The following is a 25,832-nucleotide window of genomic DNA, read 5'->3' as shown; positions in this document are numbered from 1 at the left end:
TTTAAAAGGGAAAAAGTCTTCCCTTTTTCATTTTCTTTTGTGCTTTAGTGTTGGATAACGTTGGAGGGTATCCTCTTAGCTTTGACAATGAGAATCCACGCTTCACTTGTCAAAATAAATGAATGCTTTTCTGTGAGTCCAAATTTAGTATAAAAATAATATTTTTTACACTATTTTTTGGAGAATTTAAATAGAATATTTGTCTGATAAAATTTAGTATATGAATTTTTGGGTACAAGATTAAGGTGGGACCATTTACTTCTATATTAGCTTTAATTTGCTTGGGAAGAAGTAACGATTGTATTGTGATGATAACGAGTGAGTCTATGAGAATGACTCTTTCGGTGAGAGGAACGAGATGACTTGAGCCGAGTCATAGTCAAATTTTAAGTCATATGTTTTGAATGAAGGTTTACGCTACTACACCACGTGGAATGGTGACGTATTCTTTTATTTTTTTTTTATAGGAGTAGGTCTTTTGTGAGATGGTCTCACGGATTTTTATTTGTGAGACGGGTCAATCCTACCGACATTCACGATAAAAAATAATATTCTTAGCATATAAAGTAATATTTTTTCATGGATGACCTAAATAAAAGATTCTATCGTGATAATTATCGTATTTTATAGTCATGGTATAAAATGTCGATATTTTAGAAATATCGAGTATAGAAAGAAAATTGATTTTTTTTTTTTTTACGATGAAATCCTATCAATACAATCAATAAATCATGTTAAGTATTAGAGGTTTGGAGCTTCCTACTATATACACATCAAAATTACTGGCATTAATCCTGAAGTCAATAAAGTCTCCCTGCGTGGTTAAATTGCCCTCTCCTCCGCTCTACACGTTAAAAAAAGAAAAAAATTCTATCTATATTTTATTAATTTATCAGATCTCCATTTTTTTAAAAAAAATATATATTAAATCACCCGATACTAACAACTTGAATATTTTGATGAGATTTTTTAAAATTTCAAAAATTTTGTTTAATCTAGAAAACACTCCACCTTCCCCACCTTCAGGTTTAATATTTTTGTTTTCATTTATTTGTCATTTCAATTTCACAATCCATAACTTTTAATTAAATTTTTAAAAAATATCTGCTATCTTATGGGGACAACAATTTTCAACTTTTTTTTAACGTCTTTGTTTGAAGATATTTTTCACTCCCTTGTTGTAGTCTCATGTTTCTTTTTTGAATAGTTGTAGCCTCATATTTCATTTGTTAGTATGTGTACCAATTGTAGTAATGATAATTGAGTAGGTATCTCGTGAGACAGTTTCACGAATCTTTATCTGTGAGACGGGTCAACCCTACTGATATTTACAATAAAAATTAATATTTTTTCATTGATGCTCCAAATAAGATACTCGTCTCACAAAATACGACCCGTGAGATCGTCTCACACAAATTTTTACCTAATAATTAGTGGGTTTTTTTCTCAGGTGAAGGGTGCATATACATTAAAATTATGTTAAATATTTTTTTGAAATTATAGATATTATATTAAAATTAAAATTTTAATATAGTTTTATATAATACTTTAAATGTTATGGATGATGTTATGATTTAAAATTCAGAAATATAGATGAAGATTAAAAACAATGTTTTATTAAGATATAATAGATATATATTTGATAAAAATTTACTAAAATATATTTTTATTAAATAAATTGAAATTTCTAAAAATATATTCCTAAAACATAAAAATAAAATAAAAATCAAACCACCTTCTAGATCATTGTTGATGACGAAGACCGATCACAAACTTTGCAAGTGTTCTTTTCTTTGACCAGTAAAAACTTTGAATTAGAAACCCAGTCAAATCATATTATTGAACACGATATAAAAAAATTATATTCATGAAAATAATTATATTGAAATTTTTATACATCTTGTTTTTTCATAAAATTAAATATATTATGAGAATGAGTATTATGGAAAATAAAATTTGCTGATATTCTAATTTTAATGAATCTCTCATTTAATAATAATTAGTAATTAAGGACTTGGTGTTACTTATTTACGGTATTTTTTCTTGTATAATAAATATTATTATTATTTAACTAAATATATAAAAAAATAATTAATGGATTTTCAACTTAATTTGCATTGTTTGTTTTATTTTATTTAACTAGTTTTTTTTTTTTCAAAGGTCGTGTTTTTTCTGTGATTTCATGAGATTATATTTTACATTTCATTGTCTCGTGTTGTGACATATATATATAAACAACAATTTAAGTAGAGTGCATAACGAACGCGTCTATCCGATTCGTTCAAATTTTCAAAGGTGGACCATTTCAATCAATAACTTAATATTCAGTATATATGATAAAGATTATTTATAATATATTTTTTAAGATCGATTTTATCAGTTTTATCGAAAATTATAATCGATGACAACTGTGTAACTCAAATTTTTAAATCATACAACAATTCAATTAATATGTTTCGATACTCTACTTAACATAGACAATTATTGCACCAAACAATCTCTTTCCCAACATTTGTACTTCTTGCGATCAATGATAATCGAACCCGTGACCTTGACCTTGATAATAATTATATGAAAAAATCTAGCTTATTGTAATCGTACAATTCATATATTTTAAACCATACAGTGATTCAAACATTACGTTTCGATTACTCTGTCTGGTAATATTCTTTGTTACACCAACACTTTTGAATGCTAAAATATAATTATTCCATCTTAATTAACAGATGGATATTCAATAATATTACATAACAACATATATGACATAGTCTTATCTATATCATTACTATTGTATTTGTTGCACTATATATATACACAATAGAGCAAATGACATTTTTACGATCATATAATTTACATATTTTTCATTTTTGATAATATTTATCGATCGGTTTACATTTTTATTCAACTGATTCATATTTTTTTCTCAAATTCAGTCATTTTTAATCGAAATATTAACATGACACCATAAACATACATCAATGATGTTCATTATCATATCAATAATTTTTCCGAAATTACATCTTTAATTTCAAGTGCACTTTACTCAAAATTGATTAAAATTTTTAAAAACACAAATGAATAATAATAACAAAAGAAATTAAAAATCATAAAAAACAAAAATATAATTTATCGCTATATAATAAGACCAAGCCTTCACTTCTACATCGATTTATGCCAACTCATTTCTCTGCCTATATAATAGATGAATCAAGCAACGAGTAGTCTATTGTTCTTTACCAAATTCACGTATGACTACTAGTGAAACAATAATGTCCACCGCTAACGAATGGATGCAATACCAGACCAGTTACATTTCCGACTTCAGCCAAATCCTTCCTCAGCCGACCGCCGACGCCACCTTTGCCGACTCGAGGAATATTAACTTGGCCCCGAATTACGGACGCATATCGAAGCCCCTCCGGCGTCGGTCGAGGGCCTCGCGGCGGACCCCTACCACCCTTTTCAACACAGACACCACCAACTTCCGGTCCATGGTGCAGCGATTCACGGGGGCCCCCTCCATCTCGACTTTCTCTGCCACGCCTCAGCCCTCCGGTTGCGGCGAAACGTTCGCGCTTGACGAAGCTGCCACAGCTATTAATCATGCTCCTGATCCCGCCGCTGGGTTTCACATGCAGTATTCGCACCCCCTAAGACAGCAACAGCAAGTGTTCACGATAAATAGGACGCAGGAGGGCGGCGGCGAGGCCATTTCATTCCACGCTCCGCCGGGGTTCTCTAGCACTACAGATCATCGGAATTACGACTACTACATGATGTGATCGACGAGAAGAGGATAATGATATTCTTGAGTTGAGTGTCGTGTTGATGAATGATGACTCTTCGGTGGCATGAGGTGTAAATTCTTGATCAATAAATAATATTTCCTTTTTATTTGCAATCTGCCCTCGTTTCTAAATAAATACAAATCATCTACCCCTTTATTGTTTAATGTGTCCATGTGATGCACGTAACATTTTCTGTCGTTAAAATTATCGTTAATAAATATTTATTGATGTAATATCAAACACTGTCTCTAATAAAGACAGGTTTTATTGTACCCGTCCCTAATTTAAATTATGAAATCTCGATTACTAGAACAAGAATTCAAAAATAGATTTTTTTCACGTATTCCAATGGAATGATAGATTCGAATTGACCATTTTCCCGAAAGATGCAAATTTATGCAACCTCTCATCTACCCAATGGTGTTGACCGTTCAAAATTAGATTTTTATGTTATTTATTTAAATTGCTACTATCAATTAAACTTTTTTGAGCAGATGATAAAATGACATCCTAGATATTTTGAAAACTAAGGTTTCTTGGAGAGCTAGGTTGACTGATGGTCATGGGGATATATATTAATATAGACTTTTTATTTTTTTTTAAAATAAATGCTAAAATTGATAATTAAACATAATTCAACCTCAAAAACTAGTCTAAAGAGAGATAACTAACACATCTCACGTCCAAGAATGAACATCCAGGACGCGAAGTTTACAAATAACTCAATTATAAGGAGAATGAATGTTCCAACTATGGGCAGTCCAACACATAACAATGGACCTAAACTCTGACATCATGTTGAGATTGGACTTGAATTCGACTCAAACCCAAATTATTTGGATGAATTTGACTTTTCTTGAGGATCTCATTAATTGCTCATTACAATTGATACATAAAAGATTCAAAAGATAAAGAATACCACTTGGATGGCTTACTCCACACCATGGAATTAGCATAGGAACGAGAAGCTTTGGCTAAAACAGTCACGCTAGTTTGTTTGTCGTTGAGTAAAGATAATTGAACACATTTGCACGACTCGAAGAATTTATCGAATTCACCGTTACCTTAGCATCAAGTTTTAAACCCAATATTCGAACCCATGATATAGCTTAATTCAAGAAGTCCTATGGCCTCACCTTCTTTGACACTGAGCAAATTCATCATCATCACGCAATCGCCAACCCACTTTCCTCCTTTGCTCATCAATCATCATCACGCAAAACAACCACTTTTTTTGTTCTGATGAGAAAAAAAACTCAGCATCCACATTACATTTGACGAATGAGCAGAAAATATTATGAATTGTTGCTGTTTGGGATATCTGTTTAGCTTCTGAACAGTCACATAAGAACTCCGTGGCCGAGTTTTTGTAAATGTTATTCCAGCTTAATCAATAACAGGAAGAACAACTCGGAGAAAGCTTCCGCTTTCGGCAAACAAGAATCAACCATTTCATGCAGTCGGGAATTGTGCCAATAATCATGGCCAAACTCGACAGAAATAAATAGATGTTTTTTTTTAAAATTTATGATTTATTAATAATAAAGGGGGAAAAAAATATTAATGTTGTTTATTTTTTAAAATAAATGGTTGGGCCGGCCCGGATAAGTCGGGGAATATTCGATATTTTGGCTGTAAAACGGAAAAGAAAGGTAGCAAAGGAGAGAGGGCGGGAGACAGTTTCGATGGGGGAGTGCAGTGTTGGAATTGCGGCGGAGCAGACGAAGACCGCCGACGGTGACCAGCAGTCCAACTCCGTCGATCCACTTGCAACTTCTGATGGCCCCATTCGTGTATACGCCGATGGAATCTACGATCTTTTCCATTTTGGCCACGCTCGCTCCCTAGAACAAGCTAAAAAGCTGTAAGAAATTCTCTTCCTTCCACAATGACCATAAAATTTTCTGGTTTTGTTTAGTTTTTTGTGTTTGTGTATTTTCTGCCTTCGAAGTTGGATGCAATTACAAAATCTGTTTAGTTTATGTCCATATGGTGCTACTGACGTCGAACCGGATTTGATCGTTTTAAAAATTATTTTTATTTTATTTTTTGGATCTATTTTGAGTTGTGATTTGTTTAGCAACTTTTAAGTGTTACCGAAGTTTTGAAGTGCCGACATATCTTGACTTGAATCTATGTAGATTCCCCAATACGTATTTGCTTGTCGGATGCTGCAATGATGAGATTACGCATAAGTTCAAGGGGAAGACTGTCATGACCGATGCTGAGCGTTATGAGTCTCTTCGCCATTGCAAGTGGGTATCCTCCCTGGCCTTTCTGTGAATTTTTAGTTACGGAGGAATTGAAGCTATACTCATGCAGTTCAGCAATGATTACATCAATAATGTTTATGAGTGAAGTTGATTTGTGATGAATGTTTTTCCGAGGTTCTAATCAGTAGCGATGATAGTTGTCTTTTAACAATGGAAAAGGTTTGGAAGTTTTGAGTTATTTACAAGAATTCAAATGCCTTGAACTTGTGTTTTTCGAATTTTCACTTTTGCGATAATTCAAATTCCTCCTTTCTCACTAAAAAACGATCTGCCGATTTATCACCTGGCAACCTCTTTTTGGCAGGTGGGTTGATGAGGTCATCCCTGATGCGCCATGGGTGATAAATCAAGAATTCCTCGACAAGCACCAAATTGACTATGTGGCTCATGATTCTCTTCCGTAAGATTTCTTATCAATACTCATTTTGTAACAGATGTTTGTCCACATCCCCTTTCTTCTTCTTTTGTCATTGTTTAGCGCGAACATTTCGTTTGAGGAGCAACAATACTACCCAAAATTACTAGATATACAATAGCAAATTTATCATTCGAGAGCTCTTAGTTCATAGGAAGGTATCTTGGTCACCTGCAATATGAAACACCACAGACGCTTGAAGAACCATCAAAAGCTGTGTGCGCTTTTGACTTGAAAAAGAAAAAATCTGAATGGTCTATTAACCTTGTCCAGCTTTGTTATTTCAATGTCGACTTGCAAAGTTCAATGCAGATGCAAACTTCTCTGGATAGAACCTAAGGATCAGTCATTAGAGACTTCAATAATCAAATTATAATTATTTTTGCACTGCAAAATCACAAAGATCTTCAATAGTGATCTCTTTTCTTCATGGTTTTTTCGTTACTTGACAGTAATTCTCATCAAGCCATGCAAATCCACATTTATTAACACAATTCACACTCAATCAAGTGTTGATTTCCGACGAGGTACAAAATTTAAGACTTACTGTGATTGATATTCATACTTGGACCGGTAAGATTTATTTCAGATGGAAAGAATTTGATTTCTTGTGTTTAAAGCTCCATGACAAAATCAAGCCAAAGAGATTACGTTTACAATAACAAAGTTAATTGGTTTATTACTTCCGCAAACTGCATGGGAAGATTTAGTTTAACTCGATGAATTTAAACTACATACAATTGTGCATTTATGTGCGATGGGATTTTCCTTCTTTTCCAGTTATGCTGATACTAGTGGAGCTGGAAAGGATGTTTATGAATTTGTAAGCATTTGCTATACCTTATAATATTTGGAATAAACCATTGTTTTTCAAATATTTCCAAAGTTAACATATGTGCTAGTATGTAATTCTCTTTTTTCTTTATATCTTGTTGACACATGGATATCATAAATTATGCTGCTATCTTTGTAGGTCAAAGCTGTGGGAAGATTTAAAGAGACTAAAAGGACTGATGGAATTTCAACATCAGACATTATTATGAGGATAGTGAAAGATTATAACCAATATGTTATGCGCAATTTGGATCGTGGCTATACAAGAAAGGAGCTTAATGTTAGCTATGTTAAGGCATGGTGATCCAGATATATTTTTTCTGCTTTATCATATATTGATTCTGATACAACTTAATTCATCTTTGGTCTGGTATTTAATTACCACGTGGCATATTTTAATTTTGGTAGTTGATGCTAAATTCTTATATCGAACATGTGCAGGAAAAACGACTGAGGGTGAATTTGAGACTGAAGAAGCTGCAAGAGAAAGTGAAGGAGCATCAAGAAAAGGTAGGGGAGAAGGTATTCTAGTTATGGAAATGTTGTCTTATTAGTCTCCTCATTACTCGATTACAATCCATGTGCTAGCCTGAATCACAAACACCTACGGTATATTCTTTCTGCAGTTTTACTTTTTTACCCCAATAATATTGAATATATATTTTTTAATAAAAAAGTAAGAGAGAAACACTGAAAACGGAAGATAAAAAGCATAGAAAATGCAGCAAAAAATAGCCAATGACCACGCAATCGTCTCCACCACCGTGACACCCACCCAAAGCCACCTCCCCAACTCCTACCTGTGTATCAGTTGGTAATTAAGCGTCCTTGAGCCATTTCAATGCCGAGACATTAAGCAAGGGCCTTTTATAGCAAATGCCCCTGCAAATGCTCAAAGCTTGTATTACTATCTAATGGTTGTCTTGATCCCTATCTTCAAGTCTCATTTGGTTAAGCATTGAACATAGCTAATCCATAATTGTTATCAGCTATCCTTTATTGCTCACTTATAACGGTAACCAGCTTGTTTACATTTTCGAAACTCCATCTGGCAGATACAAACTGTTGCAAGAACAGCTGGCATGCATCCCAATGTTTGGGTCGAAAATGCTGATCGCTGGGTTGCTGGATTTCTTGAGATGTTTGAAGAAGGTTGTCATAAAATGGTAAGCAGCAGTCATAGCAATTCATTGGGGGTGGCATTCAGATTCTCTAGTTTCTAAACTCAGATACATCTACTCTCTTGTATCATTTCAAACATCTATTTCTCAGGGAACGGCCATTAGGGATCGAATTCAAGAGAGCTTAAGAGGACAACGGGCAAGGCGTTTCTTGCCCTATGATAGCAATGAGAGCGACAGTGAAGACTATTATCAAGACGATTAGGAGGCAGAGTATTATGATGATGATGAACACTATGACAATGATGGGAAGAAATGAAGGTGTCATTTTAAGTACAACATGACAGTTTGACTGGCGACGGGTTACCATTTGGGCTTTGTAAGGTATTGTAGAATAGCCGAGATATGTGTTATTTTGGAGAGTGCTCTGGAATGCTTCTGAGTATTGAGTTGTCTTGAATTGAATAGAGTAAACCGTGTAGATGCAAGCGTTGTTAGGAATTCTTTCTTGAATAAAAATTACAAATGTAGGATGAATTTCATTTGAGTTTTGTGGTGGTGCAGTAGCTAGCTTAAGATTCTGTTTGGGAGGGGTGTGGAATTTTCTGATTGAGATTTCCCAATGCTATTCGATTATCTTTCTGACTTAACAGTTAGATTAAGAAATTAATTGTACGAGATTTGTTAGATAATTGACTACAATTAAATAATAATTACTAGCGATTAACGCACGCAAACGTGCATGTGAATAGATTTGGTGATCTAATTAATTCTTTTATAATATTTTAGTCATTCATTGTGATTTAAAAGTATAAATAAGTACGTAGAAACAATTTGAGAATTTGATAAAGTGATAGATAATATTGAATCTAACAAAGTTACAATATAGATATATTTGTGTAAATCATCTTCATACAATTATTAATCAACACGGATCAACCTCAAAGTTCTTTTCTTGAAAAACTACAAATTTTACAATGAAATCATGTGTCTTTTTTCCGGAGATAAAGATCGTCTCATTAGAGACCTACTCTAAGCAATTTACGTCATGCTATTTTCTAATACAAAGTTTTTCTTTAAAATTTTTAATATATTTTACATCTTCATAAATACAATTTTTTTTTAAAAAAATTGATTTTTCTGATTAATAGAAATATATTATATCAGATATCGACTCTTGCAAGCTAACTCAAATATATTAAAATAAAATTCACGTTCAAAATAATAATAATAAATAAAATAAAAAGTTTATTCATTATAAAAATGAAGAAGGGTTCGAAAGGATTAAAGAAAAGGAGATTAGTAGATGAATGGGTGGAGCGAAATCCTAGGATAGATTTTAGATTATGATGAGGAGAGATGACGAGATAAGATCGATGTTGTTTTTTATTATTATTATTATTATTATTATTTATTATTATTAATTAATCTAATTCTTAAAAAAGGTTTTGTTTTTTTTTAAAAAACTCTACCCATGTCGACATATTTTCTTATTAGTTAATTATGTTAATATGTGTGCCTTCGTAAATAAAATAAATAAAAAACTAGCAATCAAAAGCACAAATCCGAAACATAGAGATTTGAGAATGTGACTATGTTTAGCTGAATAGGTCTCTTGTGAGACAGTCTCACGAATCTTTATCTGTAAAATGGGTCAATCCTACCAATATTCACAATAAAAAGAAATACTCATGACATAAAAAACAATATTATTTCATGGATAACTCAAATAAAAGATCTGTCTCACAAAATATGATATGTGAGACCATCTCACACAAGTTTTTAACTTTTTATAAAGACTTAGAATTGAAAATAAGTAGAATAGTTTAAGGATTACATATTTAATAATTAAATAAGGAAGTTTTAATTAAGTTTGTATTATATTTTGCCTTTTTAAAAAAGATATGAAAAAGAAATTTAAAAAATATTTTACCACATCCCATCAAAAATTAGTTACTTAATTTAGATATAACAAAAATTAATAAAGGTCAAATTTTTAGTTTGAAAAGAATGAGCACATTATGTTGTCAGTATGCCGAGTAAACCCTTTGTTCTTTATAAATACTAATTTACTTGAACTTAGCGATTACCTCATTAACCTGTCATTTGACTCTGAAATTAGCACACAAAATATCTCCAATCGTTTGACTTCTGCTGCTGTACGATAATATAAACAAAAACAAGTCGAAGCCAGAGTTTGTATTGCGATCTTTCTCCACGACCCACCGTTCCGGTTCTTCTTCTTGTTCTTCCTTTTTTTTCTGCAGAGATGAAGACCCTTTTCTTTGCGATAATGGCGCTGCTGCCCGCAGTTATTGTGGCAGAATGTACGTGCGAGGCCGATGAAGAAGAACGAAACACATCTCTGGCATTAAAATACAAATTAGTGGCAATCGCGTCGATCTTAGTGGCCAGTGCAATTGGGGTTTGCCTTCCGGTTCTTGGAAAAGCGGTGCCCGCATTGAGCCCTGATCGGAACTTCTTCTTCATCGTCAAAGCTTTCGCCGCCGGAGTGATCCTGTCGACGGGTTTTATACATGTTCTACCGGACGCTTTCGAGGACCTGACGTCTCCGTGCATAAGCGAGAGTCCGTGGGGGGATTTCCCGTTCACGGGTTTCATCGCTATGGTTTCTGCTATTGGGACGTTGATGGTGGATACGTACGCCACTTCGCATTACAGGCGCAGGTCGGCCGGTAAGGCGGCGGCCCAAGTTGGGAATGAGGAGGAAGGGATGGTTCAGGTTCATGCTCACGCCACGCACGGCCATGCACATGGATCTGTTTCTTCGGTGTCGGATTCTGATGAAACGGAGCTCCTCCGGCATCGAGTAATATCCCAGGTATATTATTAGATTGTTACGATTTTTTCTTTATTATTATTTTTTTTTTTTATAGAATGAAATGAAATTCAGCCGTACACGTCTTTTCGGTTCTGTACGTTCAATCAATTTTTTATTTTATTTTTTATTTTGCAATATAATTTTCGATCGATCATCTTGTATAAATATATCGAGACAAAATTAGTCCTTAATTTCCTATCTTCAAATAAATTTGAATTTTGAGCATGAGTACTCTTCAATCGTAAAACTTTGATATTTTACCAAGTTTTTTGAATTTTCCATACGTTTGAATCATCAGGTGTTGGAGTTGGGTATCATAGTCCATTCGGTGATAATTGGAATCGCTTTAGGTGCTTCGGAAAGTCCTAAAACAATACGGCCTTTGATTGCTGCTTTGACATTCCATCAATTCTTTGAAGGCATTGGCCTCGGAGGATGCATTGCACAAGCAAAGTTCAAGTCACGGGCAGTCGCAATAATGGGTCTATTCTTCTCCCTAACAACTCCAGTTGGCATTGCAATTGGCATTGGAATAAGCAACATCTACAGTGAAACAAGCCCGACTGCTCTGATTGTCCAAGGATGCTTTAACTCAGCATCTGCAGGGATCTTGATATACATGGCACTCGTGGATCTTCTTGCTGCTGATTTTATGAGTCCCAAATTGCAAAACAGTGGAAAGCTTCAATTAGGAGCAAATGTGTCTCTTCTTTTGGGTGCTGGAGCTATGTCTCTTTTGGCCAAGTGGGCTTGAATTTTTGTGATGTTTTGTAACTTATGCTGGATATACAATTTCTTTGATGTTATTTACCATTGGTGCCATTCTTTTTTTAATTTGAACCTTATACAACACTGTTTTCTTGGTTTGGAGCCTTTTGAGTGACCGGAGGATGAGTGATCTTTTTCTTTCTTTTTCCATTGAATAAGAAGTTGCTGCTTGTTCCAATTTCTAGTTCCTTATCCACTTGAATAGAAATGCACTGAATCAAGTAGGAAGTAGCAAAACCTTTGAAACAAGTTTTAGTTATTTACTTATTTTTGGTCAAAGCACACACAATCTTCTTGGGATCTAAACACAAACATACGTAGGCTAGGACTTAAAAGTTAAGTGGAAGCTTGCATTAGTTGCATCAACGCTGGCAGATCTGCCCATGTGGGCAAATCACGCCCATCGATCTATCTAAATTTCAGAATCGGAAGACGCGTTTGAGTCGAGAAGGAACCGTGCAGCAAGCAGCTAATTGGCTCGAAAGTCCGCATTCAAAGTCAAAGTTGACAGCTTGGGAAAAGGACGATTGATGACTTCGTCTCTGAAAGTGGCCCCCCAACAATTACTTCAAAAGAAAAATGTCCCAGACATGACAAGGGCAAAGGTAATTCACAAAAATGACTAATGATTTAAACATTAATTTATTTGCTGGTCGAGTGAAAAACCTTTTGAAAGAATTTATATTAAAGAAATATAAACGAAAAGTGACTTTGCTGTTGATATTTTTTTGCATATGGTATTCAGATGTGGCAATATATGGTGTGGATTTAGTAAGAGAAGGATGGAAGAAACATGGACAAGAAAAAGAGTTTGGGTGCGAAGAAGAGTGTGTATAATATTTACATTGGACGAATGATTAATATATACATCATACGTACAAACAGATCATTGCCATCACGGGATTGACTGATTTTACATTAAAGACATATAAGGAATGGCACCCTTGAGATATCAAAATAGGCAGATTCAATATTTCTGTACGATTTGATCCTAACATGTTCATAATATCAATTATGGTAAATTTTTAAGACTCGACGAAACCCAAGAATACAACTGCATAAACAGTTCATTCACTCGTGGTTGCCTGAATCCCTTTCAATGGCAACCCTTGCTGCCTGAGGAGATTCCTAGAAGCAACATAAATCAGCCACTCCATAAATCACACCATTCAAGTAGCTGACATCTTTATCGTGAAATAGAATGTCAATAAATTGAAGTTGATTCACTCGCATAGTACCATGAGAGTGAATGCTTATTCAAATCCATCACCGACAGGCAACCAAACTAAGAAACTGCTAATCAAAGACTTGTATAATCCTCAGCAAGGAAATGTTTACCACCCTCCTTCTAATAATAATAAATAAATAAATAAAATAGCTCTTTGGCAACAAAACACAAATAGAACAAGCAAAATTTCATCAAAACAAGTCATGTATGTGCATAAAAAAGACAGCACCTCCAACAAACACTTGTTCAAGATGATTACACACACTAAAATCTATCGAAGCAAAAAAAAAAAAAAAACCGGCATTGGAATAAGCAACATCTATAGTGGAACAAGCCCATGACACTCGGCAGTGGAAAGCTTTCAATTATGGGCAAATGTGTCTCTTCTTGGGTGCTGGGGCCTATGTCTCTTTTGGCCAAGAGGGCTTGAATTTTGTGATGTTTTGCAACTTTTGTTGGATATACAACTTCCTTAATGTCATTTACCATGTGAATGCGATGCCTATTTTCTTGTTTGCGAAAATCGATTGGGGAGTAAATGTGGTTTGGAGTCTTTCAGCCCCACCTGTTCAATAAGAAATGAATAGATCTCTTGTGACACAGTCTCACGAATCTTTATCTGTGAGACGGGTCAAACCTATCGATATTCATAATAAAAAATAATACTCTTATCATAAAAAGTAATATTTTTTCATGGATGACCTAAATAAGATATCTCTATCACAAAATACGACTCGTGAAACAGTCTCACGTAAATTTTTGCTACGAGAAAGTGCTACTTGTTCCACTTCCTAGTTCTCATCCACTTTACGAAAAATTCATTGAAGCAAATGAAGTGACACCCCTTTTGTTTTCAGTAATTTTTTTTAAAAAAATTATTTACTTATTTTTTGTCAAAGCACAAACAATCTTCTTGGGATCTGAACACAAAGATAGGTAGGCCATAACAAAGTTGACAGCTTGGGAGAAGGACGTACGATTGATACTTCACAGGCTCTGTGGACCAAACTTAATCATATACTTCCAATAATGTTATCTTGCAATTAATCCCATCCTTTAGATGTGATTATATACGTCCAATTTGTATAGTACTAGTGAATTGGTACAAGTTTACCAAACTGTTCTTCTGATTTGAAAATCCACAAGTTAAAATTACCTTTTACATTCGTTGAAAAATTCTTTCGTTAACCAAATCGGATTATGACACCCAAGTGCAACGGTGCTAACGAAATTTCCAAGGGTGACGAGAAAATTGAAAGGCCATCAGCATATCGTAGAATTAAAAAGTTTAGAAGACCTACGCTGAAAAAATTAACTTATGATTTTAGCAATCAATTTATTAACTAGCTCGAGTGAATTTTTTTTTTTTTTGAAAGAAATCATATAAATATAAGCGAAAATTGATTTTGCTGTCGGTAATATTTGCTTGTCAGTCAGGTGTGGCGATATATGGTTTAAAATTTAGTTCTCAGAGAACGACGGAGGAAATAAGGACAAGAGAAGAGAACGTGGGTGCCAAGAAGAATGTGATGACATAAATGAAGCAAGCACAAACGAAGTCTTTGGATACATTAAATTACATGTCATTTATAAAATTAACATTTGACACAAATTAAAAGGTATATCATACGTACAAGTTCATCATTCATTCCAAATATTCAAGAATTGAATTAGTCAAATGTTAGTTTTTCATGCAATGGGCTAAATTATTTAACTTCTAGTTAATTTTTCCTCAAACTTTGTTAATAAAAAGACTTGTGGTTAGTAGTCTTTGGGCAACAATGAATTCAGACAGTTCAATGAAAATTTAGGGAATGAGAAAATCGGGGAATAAACTGAAAAATCATTTACATAACTCTTATAACTGAAAGAATAAAACTAGTTATGAAAATCTTCTTAGTTTATCTTCTATAAACTTTCATTTATTTACACATCACACCTTGAATATTTCCACTGCCAAAACTCGAACACAAACATTCATTGTCCACATCATGGGATAGTCTAATGCACGTAAATATTACTATGCTCTAGTAGTAAAGTTGGCATTTAGATAAGCATTAACGAAACCAAGCACGAGATAAATAGATAGTAAACTATGCTCTAGTAGTAAAGTTGCTAGCGTCCGAGAAGATCCATTAACACATTAAATATAATGTATAACAAGATACAGAAGTAATGAAATAGCCAATCATCTTGCCATTCATGTAAATTAGCAGGTAGAACATGAGAGCATGTTAGGGGCATTTGCGTTGAACGTAAGAAGCTCCATGCTCTTCATACCTGTCATCACCACAGCATATAAATTATGAATCTGCTACAAAGATATTATACGTAAAGAAAGTGTATGAACTGAAAGGCACGAGAACTCACTCAGACTTGGAAAACCACATTTGCTGAAAGGAACCAAGAGATGCCAATATGCTCCCCCCGATCCAAACGCTGTATTGACAACACTCGTTAGCATCCAGCATCAAGCGAAAACAATTTTGGTCGTAATACACAAGTCACTTTTTGATTGGAATTTTTTCTTGACATAGCTTGAAATCTGAAGTTCAAGATCAAAGGTTTGCTATTCCGAAAGTGAATATCTTAAAGCATTCTTAAGGCAAGCAAAAGTGCACCAGACAAATACGAATTTACTCTAGAAACCGAAGTGGACAGCAGCTAAAACAAAGCGACTCCCAGACAACTCTTATATAGGCGCATTGACAAAGAATATTGAGAGTTGAAAAATCTCATAACAATAGTAACAATTCTTCTCAAATTATGACCGTTTTAATTTCACAAATCGGATATTTGATCATTATTTAATCATTGACAATAATACGAAAAAATCTGGTACAGAAAATATTTTGATTGGCACTCTTGAGATATCAAAATAGGTACACTCAATATTTTTGTACCATTTAATCCTAACATGTCCATAATATAAACTCTGGTAAATTTAAAGACCCAACGAAACCCAAGAATACAACCGCATATACAGCTGATTCACTCGTGAAAGAGGAGTAGAGCGACAAAGGCAAAAGATGCTGTCGAGCAGTGGTACACAAATAAACACAACCTGAATCTCCTTTCAGTAGCATTTCCACTTGCCAACACTTTGACCCTTGCTGCTTGAGGGGATTCCTAGAAACAACATAATAATCAGCATCAAAAAGCCACTCCTTAAAACATTAAAGATGCCACACACTATTCCAAGTAATATAGAATGTCAATAAATTGAAGTCGGTTCACTCGAATAGTACTATGAGAATGAAATGTTAATTCAACTCCATCACCAATGCCGTAAATTCCCACTATATTAAGCTTATACCTACACATCACTACAGGAGTCGATATATTATCTTAATCTTTACAAATTTCAATGGGTAAGCAAATAAACCAGCATATGTTGTGCTAACCCATATAGCAAATATAAGACCAAGAGGCAACCAAACTAAGCAACTGCTAATCAAAGACTAGTATAATCCTCCATAAGGAAATGCTATGACCACCTTCCAGCCCTCCTTTTATAAAAGCATCGCTCTTTGGCAACCAACAACAAATAATACAAGAAATATTTCATCAAAACAAGTCATGTATGTTCATAAAGAAGATGGCACCTCCAACAAATCTTTCTCAAGACGTTCTTTCAACTGTTGCATTGATGCAGTACCGCCAGCAAGCTGCACAACATAGAATTATGCTATTAAAATCCCTACAACTTAGTTTGGCTGGGCCCAAGGAACCGTCATTTAGTATTAAATTTCTTTTACAATAATCAAATCTCCTAAAATCTGAAAATTATGGTTCCCGTTTTCCAAACTTATTGCAGGGGAAAAAAAGTAAATTACAATAGTAAGACTACTAAATACATATATCTGAAAGTGTGTCAAGTTTCACATGGGAGCCATAGAAACTGTGCCAATACAACTTCTGACATTAAACTTGAAAGTTAAGTGTGGATCTGTTGTGCTTATCCTGCTATAGAACTTAAAAAAAAAAAGAAAATAATTAGGGATGGATCAATAAATAATAATAATAACAGTGTCCAACTCAAACAAAGAGCAACAATGAAAAAACACAAGTCCTATAACAAATACAAAAGAGTAGATTGCAGAAACATATTTCCTTTACACTCCGTAAGTATGTACTATGTAGACAGAACCTTCATCTGTTCATGACAAAACAAATATAACAAAATTACTTCATTAACATGTCACTGTCCTTCAGAAAACAGCCAACTAAGTTATCGTCCAAGCAGAGGAGCAAATCTACAAGATGGAAGGGGTCCCAAGCTGGGGACAAGCCAGTGTAGAGGACAGAAAACGTGGAAAGAAAGAGATAAATTTGAAGGTTTTGCATGATTCAACTCTTACCAACTACACAACAGACAAGAACACTCAGAATTGGGAATACTTGAAATGTGGAAAGACAAGGGAGAGACACGTACCAAAATGCTGCTAAAAAGTTCTCTTCGGATGTCAACATCGCACTTGTTTATGCTCTCAATAACCTGGAAATTTTCAGGAATGACCAACTAACTGAAACTAGGAATGAAAGAAGAACTGGTAATGAGCATTGAGAACAAATATAAGTTTAGTGAAAGAAAAGAGTAATCACCATTTGAGGCAGACCACGGACAGATGAAGCAATCTCTAAAGAATTTTCCATACCAGGTATAGTCTACGGTGGGCATCAAATTGTCAGTACAATATGCTAAGTAGAAGTAAAAAAGTCAAGCATAAACTAGATAAGATTCAAATATTCTGTAAGGGCATATCCCGTAACTAGAAAGAATCTCTCATAAACCACAAGACATGGACGTCTCTGACCACAACAAATAAAATACACAAAAAAATTGAGGATATCAAGAAGAAATCAAGAGCAAACAATCTTAAAAAAGCACATGATGTATAAACAGATGGTAATTTTATGACATGACTCTAGTCACACTTGATTGATATTGTGGAATTAAAGTATCGAATGTGGATCGATTTCCAAAAATAAATTATGTGACATCCCCTCCTTTTCATTTGCTTTGTTAGTCTGTCCACCTTATAACAAGACAATATTCTAATTTTTACGTGTATTAGGCTTTCAATATAAATCCCTTCTCGTTAATAAATGACTTTCCTCCCCAAAGAAACAACAGTAGACTGTCCTTGATACGCATTCATGTTGCAGCTTACCCATTTTAAGTACAAGTATTCCTTGATATCAGTATAGTGTCATTCTCGCCTGACAACATGGTGTGAGACTGTGAGCATGTATACCAGACTCATACTGAATGATTGCCTTGTGCTCAATGCCCTGAACAATTTGCTTTAGGGTTTTTAATAACAGAGGTCAGACTTAGATGATATGATTGTTCCAAATTGCTTCATAGAGATCGAGGGTTGTTCTATAGGAGTAGAAGTTCTGTAACGTAACTGCAGCTTAACCTTAGAAGTAATAATTTCCCCAGTTTCTTCGTAGAAGGATCAGCCATGTGTGATTATCATATAATATGATAAAATAAAAAAATATCCAGGAACATGGATTAAATAAAAAAATCTTCAGAGATGCCCCAATCTCGTACAATGCATGCAAATATCACACAAGTATCAAGGTATCAAAAAAATCCCATAACAAAAACGTGAAGCAAACGCCAACGCAAACACATAACTAGATAAATATCCCATTACTGGGTCTTCACAAAACAGGTACAAAGATTATAAATGTCCTGCACTAACCTGGACAAGAGATGGATTGAATAGTACATCAGGAACTTTGAATCTGTCAGCACCAATTTCAATCGTCCTGCATTAAAATAAATAACTAAACAACTTGGTAGCAAAAGAACATAATAGTAATCGACCACATGAACATACAAATTTATGATTATATTTAACAAAAAAATATTATGACCAAATTCTAGTTGATTCCTCAAAAAGGAAAATAAATGCACAACCAGTTAAATCATGCCGAAGTTGAACTAGCTAAATCTTCACAATATATTCTCGCGAAAGGTGAAAAGAACCATCAGTTGAATGGCGTAGCCGTATCGCATTAGAGATCTTATATCCAAATTTCAAGGATGGAGAAATGAGGAATAAAAATAGCTTACAGACAAACTTACTGTCCATCAGGAAGCTCATAAGGTGTCATTGGGATGTTGGAATATGAAGTCTCTGAGAGAAAAGAGAAGGGTCAGCAATTTTAACTTTCTAATCCAACACAAATCATAGAATAGTATGCGAGTCGCCATAGACGGGACAAGTCAATAAATTACATCCACAAGGCCAAACGTTTTACTGATCAGGCACAAAGATTATTAAGATTAATGAGAGAAGACATCACAAGAAATTCTGTCTTTTTCCTAGACACCATGGAAAATATAGTTGGTGTAAGATGCAAAATATTAGCTGATCACCCACTAGTTGTGACTAAGGCTCGTCTGATGATAATGTTCACAGCAGGTCTTGTAAATCCAGTGGAATTAGATAGTACAGAGAACTCGTGCATAGCATTATCATAATTTCTATATTTTCTATGCCCACGAACATGTAAAGGCCAAGGAACTTTTTCCTTTTGGACCGAGAAATTTCTATACAAATTCACAACTAAAATACCAGCATGTCTTAGATAACAGTAGTCATATTGTGATTCAGTTACAGGGTTATGATAGAGAGTAACTTGTATTCAGTATAAATAATTCATTTAGTCTACCCTGTCTTGGTGGTAAATTGTAATATTAATTATAGCAAAAACAAATATTAGCTACATTTAAGTATTTAAAAAATGCCACACAATATTTAGCTGAATAAATCACTTTGATACATTTAGGAGGACAAACCATCATAAGGGGTGTCTGGCACTCGGCATACACATTCTTTAATATCTCCAACAATAACTCTCTGTCACAAATAAAAATTCTTTTAAGTAAATGAAGGAGGACCAGCAAGTAACAAGCCTGATCAAACACATACCTGAGAATAGAGTTTGTAGCTTTCTGTTGTATTTGGGAAGTCAAGGTCCGTAATCTGTGAGATCAAAAGAAAGGGTCATAAGCAGTCATAGAAAACAAATCAACAACAGCAACTGCAATGAAGTAGGCATAACATTCAAACAAAAACCATCAAGAAGCTTAAATTTCAGCTAAGTTGAAGATAAGTAAGGTTTATTTTTCCATTCAGAATGCAGCCAAGGATTATGGCATCTTTGAACAAGTGGAGAGCATTCTTCAGTAGTCTGAATCAAGCTAGCAAAGGCTCCCAGATCTATCCACACTTCAAGTGCAACACAGAGCTAGTGCAAAATTTAGATTGTACTTTAATTTTATAGATTTCGTCACAGTACCAGAAACAAGCAATCAATTAACAGTTAAAATAGAAATAAAAACCTAAGTAGCACGCCAAATGCCTACCAGAAGTAAAGTGAAGGATTACTCAAAAAATTTCAAATAAATAAAGGACAGATCACCTGAAATTCTCCTGGACGAATTTCCTTCCGTTTAAATGCATATCGAGGTTTTATCTACATTTCCGATGATAAGAAAGCAGGAAGAATCAAAGAAAAGATGGAAAAGAAATAAAAGTACATGCCAATAGTAGCTACCAGTTTACTTTCTGTTAAATCGCAAACTAATATGGAGGGGAAAACCTTACAGGAAGCCCTTTGTGTTCCAGGCTTTTCAATAAGCAATCAGTGAGAAATTCTCCCCCGACAGGAGATGTTGCCACAGCCTATGTCAAGCGTGGGAGCAAAACAATTTGTAATTAGAATGGGGAAACTTATCCAATTCCAAAATAAAAGGTTAATACATCAACAGTAGAAATGAAACCGACTTTTAAAACTTGATGACCCATTAAATAAAAGTAAGCCTCCCAGAGATCCAAAATACAAACTTAGCCAATTAATATCCAGAATACTAACCAGTCCTTTTAAACCACCAAGAGAAGAAAGTCAAACCAAAAATCAAACCCTATGATATGAAGTTTAACTAAGATAATCACTTGACTCATTTGTTTTTCTCACACCCGAGCTCAATGACATTGACAAAGAATTTCTCTAATGTCCTCGTTATATATTGCACATACAAGACCAACAAATACAATATGCCACTTCTTGATGTCATTGGCATGTCAAGTTTTCACACGTTATTTTATTCCCGTCTTGTGTTTATGCAGAAGGAGGAAGAGGAAGATTACATTTGAGAATTAGAGAGATTCAATAAAATTTTAGGAGTTGACAAATGTCCAAAAGTAATTGTTACGGACAGGGAATTAGCATTGATGAATGTCATCTACAAGGTACTTTCAAGTACAACAAATCTCTTGTGCATATGGCATATACGAAAAAAATGATTAGTCATATGGCATATACGAAGAAAATGATTTGTCCAAAAAAAGTTGACTAAGAGATTCTGAACAAGGTATATGAAATTGAATAACCCAATAATACCTATAATATGAGTATCACCAAATACTTAACACAAAAGGAAGTACCTTCTGAAGAACATATCCATCATGAACTGGAGCCACAGTAGTTGATCCTCCACCACTGAAACAAGCAACAGTTGCAACGAATTAATACTAGATGGTGCCATATAATAAATCTGGGAAACCATAACGAGCACAAAAGATAAATATTATATTTTGTAAAAGGAATCAAGGTTCTACCTTGTCTAATAAATTTATAAAAAAGAGAAATTGTTTTATAGGAACGATTCTGAAAGCAAAAATAGTGAATAGCAGTTTTCTTTAATGACAGAATAGTAGTACAAAAAAATTGTCTATGGTCTGTGGAAGTTGGAAAGACCAAAAAAATTTCGTGTGAAGGAATATGAGAAAACAACCAGAGTTCTCTGAGACAGGTGATTAGCAAATACTTGAGCAGGAAGAAGCACAAATGGTCAAAATTAAGCAAAAATAGAAACATCAATAACAGGAGAGTAATAAGTAAGGCCAGTCAATTCAAAACCAAGGACCTGAAAATAATATTTTGGCAACATTAGGCTATAGTGGCACATTTAGGAAGATACAGATAAAACTTTGCAGATTTTCTAATACAGATTTTGAATTATAAATCATTGATGTTCTTTTTGGGTGACTGATTTGAAAATAAGAATGAAAACGAACTTCTGATTTTAGCATCACTCCACAAGTTTAGATTGATTTATAAATGAGAAAGACCACTCCATGCAGAATTTCTCCGCATCAATGACATTTCCCAGGAACGAAAAAGCTCTTGTAACTAATGGTGCATAAGAGAGCAATTTATGGAAAACTAAAAACCGATAATTTTCTCAGGAACTTTGCAACCAAATTAGGTTTGGAATTAAGATGAGCGTGGAGATCAATTCAGATGAACAAAGATTTCATGGTTTTATGACTCTAATAAGCACACAGGCTGCTCTTTCATTGGAGAAAGAAATTAAAAAATAAAATAACAGTCGTAAACCATCAAAAGAGCGACTGGCTGTAAGTTTATGATACCTCAACAATGAATTGCTGTGTGTCTTTTTTGGGGAAAAAAAAAAGGAAAATTCCTCTGTTTAGCTTCAAATTGGTGGAAGTAAATATCAGGCGATTATTAATGGAAGGTTCACAAGCATATCGTAACCTTGGAAATAAATGGAACTGTGGTCAGTATAACAAGTAGCAATACACTCCTACCTATCAACGACTAAAGAGGTGGCCCGTCCGGATGCAAAAGACGTGAGGACCTAGCACAAACAGACAAGGGAATTAAAACTCTATTCCAAATTATGAAAAAAGAAATTGTTAATAGTGGGCATGCAAGACAGCAATCGGGGGTGCTCACAGCATTTTTGGCCAAAAATAATGCAGGAACTTGGTATTTCTCAAACATGATCTCCGCAGACCTGTTAGACAAAAAAATCACTTAACAATCACGTTAAAACTCACAAAATATCAGCCAAAGTAAGACCAAATAAAACTAATACAAATTACCACAGGTTAATATGAAGAATGTAACTTGTGAAGCATTTGGAATAACATATATAAAATTTTGAGTGTCAATGCTATAACATTTCCAAAACTTGTATTTCATAACAGTGCCAATGTGATTACTGATAACAATCTGAAAATTAATTTTTACAATGATGTTTACTAGGAAATGTGAGAAGCCATAAAAAGGCTTCCAACTCTACCCAACAATCAAGTGGAAGAAGCTTAAACTGAAACAGGACGAAGTAAACACTTTGTTTCAATCTGCTTGCAGAATACAGTAGTTCGGATTGTTGGGATGTTTCACAGCCTTTACATATCCAGGACTTGAAAGCCCATTTTCGTTATTCACTACAATACTCTAACTTGTGTTCCATAACCGCCTCAAGCATCCATTGAACATCCTCTATCTCATCAACATCAAACCTCAATTACAAATTGATTGTGACCAGCTACAGTGATATGTATCATCCAATTTAATCAACATTTAAGATAACTTCCACATATATTTTTTTTTTTTTGATAGGAAACTATTGTATTATTAATAAATATCAAAAGATTACAATGCGAAGTGGATGAGCCATCCATGAACCACGACGAGAAATTAAATCTAGTAGCAAGTCAAGAACAAATAAAACACCAATCCCTAACAAGATCTGATAATAGTAAGTGCTGAACTTCCACATATATTTATTGAAATAAAAAGTTAGAAATGCTTATATTGTATTATATTCTAGTCCACCTAGCTTAGAACTCTCCTCTAAAACTCATTCCCATATTTCCATATTACTCTTCCAATGAAACCATTTCTTCCAGCTAGAAGGAATCTGGCATAAAAATGAGTGCAAATGTTCACAGAAACATAGACAGCATTAAAAGTAACCACAATATGAAAAAAAAGATTCAGCTTACTTTTCTCTCTGCAGTTGAGTATTAAAACATGGCTCAGCAAGTAGCATTGGATGCTCCTTTGGATCAATCAATAGGCATTTCCTGTCAGTTAAGAGGCTTTTAAGATTGAAGTTTTGAGCATAACATGTTAAGTAAATAATATTCAGCATGTAGGAACAAAAGACTGTCGGAATTACACTCTTACACAAGATCATTGTAAAAGGTTGAGAAATGAAATCTAGAAAAAATTTAAAATGAAGCAGCAGCTACCTCAATGCATGGTCCCATATGTTTTCAACCATATCCCAGTCAACAACTATTCCATCCTTGATGGGTGATAATACCTGATGATATCACTTTTTTATGATCAGCGTACAAATTTATGAAGATGTGGACTGAATCATAGAACAATAAATTTAATACACTGACCTCCATGTGATCCCTCCGAAACCCCATGTCTTGCGATCCTACATAAAGTTTACGCTTACCCTTGGATTTAGAATCTAGAGCAGATCCAGAATTCTTGTCTGAATTATCAATATCATCAACTTCCATTAGGTCAATTGACCCAACATCCTGATTAAATATATTATATTTTCAGAAAAAGATAGAATGAAAATGCAAGAATTGGCAGGGCATAATCAGGTAAATTTATTCATACAAACATGTTATAAAAATTTGAAAACCCAAACTATTATAGCAACCCCTTTTTAAGACGATATTCGTCAATTAACTCCTTTATACATCATCGAAGTCCCTTCTTTGGCAAAAGGTTTTGTCTGCATTATTTGACATCCTCCCATTCATCGCTTCATTATTTGGCTTTGACATCAAACTTTTTCTTCCAATTTTCAACCAAAACTATACCCATTTCAGGAAAAGAATAATTGTACAAGATAAACTTTAGTTGGTAAAATTCTGAGCAAATGGAAACCCTGTGTTTGGACTACAATTTAATAAAGTTTTTCCCTTAACCCTCAAACTTACTCCTGTTCCTCCAAGTTTAACACTTTCAACTAAATCAAGGTAAAATCTCCGGTCTGAAAGACAAAAACCTAGTCTTTGCACCACTGTTCGATCCCTTTCAAGAAAAAAAAAGACTTCTCAACTTTGGAAGCAAAAACCCAGAAACACGAAACTCCGCGAGAACAATACAAAAACTTTCAAAATAAAAGAAATAAAAAATATCAGAAAACTATTCAGAAGAAACAAAAACATGCTAAACAGAGATTTGGCCGGCTCACTGATGGAAAAACAGCCTTTGGAGCATCTTCACCGGCGTAACCAGCTTTACAGGTATGGAAACCCAAGTCCACCACTATTGCGGACACTTCGTCTGTACCAAACAACAAGAAGTAAAATCGTGCCCAGTTATTCATAATCCTTAAATAAATAAGAACCGACGAGGAATCAACCACACTTACCACCGCCGTACATGATTTCTCCACCGTTTTTCTTTCTTTTTCTTCTGTTATAGCGAGCGCGCTTACAGTGAAGGGAAGAAGGAAGGTAAACAAGATGGGGTTTAGGAGGATTAAGCCCTAACGGTAACGAGAAAGGGCCATAAATATAAACGAATTAAATATGATACTTTGATGTATCGATTTTAATTAATAATTAATTATTAATATAAAATATGATTATATGAATTATTAAAATTAAATTAAATCATCTTTACTCCAGTTTCATCTCGATAATTATATATATATATATATATATATATATATATATGAGTAT

At 34.1% G+C, this 25,832-nt stretch overlaps 4 protein-coding genes across 4 annotated transcripts; 3 read left to right on the top strand and 1 right to left on the bottom strand.

The window, feature by feature from the left end:
- The first annotated feature begins 3,248 nt into the window (after positions 1–3,248).
- Positions 3,249–3,782, top strand: LOC142537848 (uncharacterized). Its single transcript, XM_075643334.1, has one exon. It carries the CDS (start codon positions 3,249–3,251, stop codon positions 3,780–3,782), a length of 534 nt encoding a protein of 177 aa, XP_075499449.1.
- A 1,072-nt stretch (positions 3,783–4,854) lies between these two features.
- On the top strand, positions 4,855–9,081 carry LOC142536796 (choline-phosphate cytidylyltransferase 2-like). Its single transcript, XM_075642137.1, has 8 exons — positions 4,855–5,652; positions 5,930–6,043; positions 6,366–6,461; positions 7,257–7,299; positions 7,450–7,605; positions 7,752–7,820; positions 8,366–8,476; positions 8,583–9,081. Exons 1-8 carry the CDS (start codon positions 5,375–5,377, stop codon positions 8,694–8,696), a joined length of 981 nt encoding a protein of 326 aa, XP_075498252.1. The 5' UTR covers positions 4,855–5,374; the 3' UTR covers positions 8,697–9,081.
- Positions 9,082–10,593: 1,512 nt separating this feature from the next.
- Positions 10,594–12,084, top strand: LOC142536795 (zinc transporter 8-like). Its single transcript, XM_075642136.1, has 2 exons — positions 10,594–11,273; positions 11,572–12,084. The coding sequence occupies exons 1-2, from the start codon at positions 10,701–10,703 to the stop codon at positions 12,025–12,027; spliced, it is 1,029 nt and encodes a 342-aa protein (XP_075498251.1). The 5' UTR covers positions 10,594–10,700; the 3' UTR covers positions 12,028–12,084.
- A 3,242-nt stretch (positions 12,085–15,326) lies between these two features.
- On the bottom strand, positions 15,327–25,660 carry LOC142536794 (actin-related protein 4). The gene is made up of 20 exons (XM_075642135.1): positions 25,520–25,660; positions 25,340–25,431; positions 24,525–24,671; positions 24,366–24,439; positions 24,117–24,197; positions 23,059–23,119; positions 22,911–22,960; positions 21,741–21,795; positions 20,901–20,978; positions 20,716–20,769; positions 20,223–20,276; positions 20,090–20,150; positions 19,373–19,424; positions 18,987–19,053; positions 17,875–17,937; positions 17,705–17,767; positions 16,875–16,937; positions 16,334–16,398; positions 15,640–15,708; positions 15,327–15,549 (listed from the first exon to the last, which is right to left on the bottom strand). Exons 1-20 carry the CDS (start codon positions 25,530–25,532, stop codon positions 15,504–15,506), a joined length of 1,308 nt encoding a protein of 435 aa, XP_075498250.1. The 5' UTR covers positions 25,533–25,660; the 3' UTR covers positions 15,327–15,503.
- Positions 25,661–25,832: the final 172 nt, after the last annotated feature.

This window comes from Primulina tabacum, chromosome 2 (assembly GCF_025594145.1).
Source record: "Primulina tabacum isolate GXHZ01 chromosome 2, ASM2559414v2, whole genome shotgun sequence".
Lineage (NCBI taxonomy): Eukaryota > Viridiplantae > Streptophyta > Magnoliopsida > Lamiales > Gesneriaceae > Primulina > Primulina tabacum.
The sequence above is the reverse complement of the archived record's forward strand: the minus strand, read 5'-3'. Positions and strand labels throughout refer to the sequence as shown.

Bases quoted from the DNA above. Each gene is read 5' to 3' on its own strand.
- LOC142537848 (XM_075643334.1), top strand. From the start codon at position 3,249: ATGACTACTAGTGAAACAATAATGTCCACCGCTAACGAATGGATGCAA.
- LOC142536796 (XM_075642137.1), top strand. From the start codon at position 5,375: ATGGTTGGGCCGGCCCGGATAAGTCGGGGAATATTCGATATTTTGGCT. The intron at 6,044-6,365 runs GTGGGTATCCTC...TCTTTTTGGCAG, and splicing joins GAGTCTCTTCGCCATTGCAA to GTGGGTTGATGAGGTCATCC. The intron at 7,821-8,365 runs GTAGGGGAGAAG...TCCATCTGGCAG, and splicing joins TGAAGGAGCATCAAGAAAAG to ATACAAACTGTTGCAAGAAC.
- LOC142536795 (XM_075642136.1), top strand. From the start codon at position 10,701: ATGAAGACCCTTTTCTTTGCGATAATGGCGCTGCTGCCCGCAGTTATT. The intron at 11,274-11,571 runs GTATATTATTAG...TTGAATCATCAG, and splicing joins GGCATCGAGTAATATCCCAG to GTGTTGGAGTTGGGTATCAT.
- LOC142536794 (XM_075642135.1), bottom strand. The intron at 16,938-17,704 runs GTACGTGTCTCT...TATGTTGTGCAG, and splicing joins AACTTTTTAGCAGCATTTTG to CTTGCTGGCGGTACTGCATC. The intron at 15,709-16,333 runs GTTGTGTTTATT...TTGTCAATACAG, and splicing joins GCTACTGAAAGGAGATTCAG to CGTTTGGATCGGGGGGAGCA.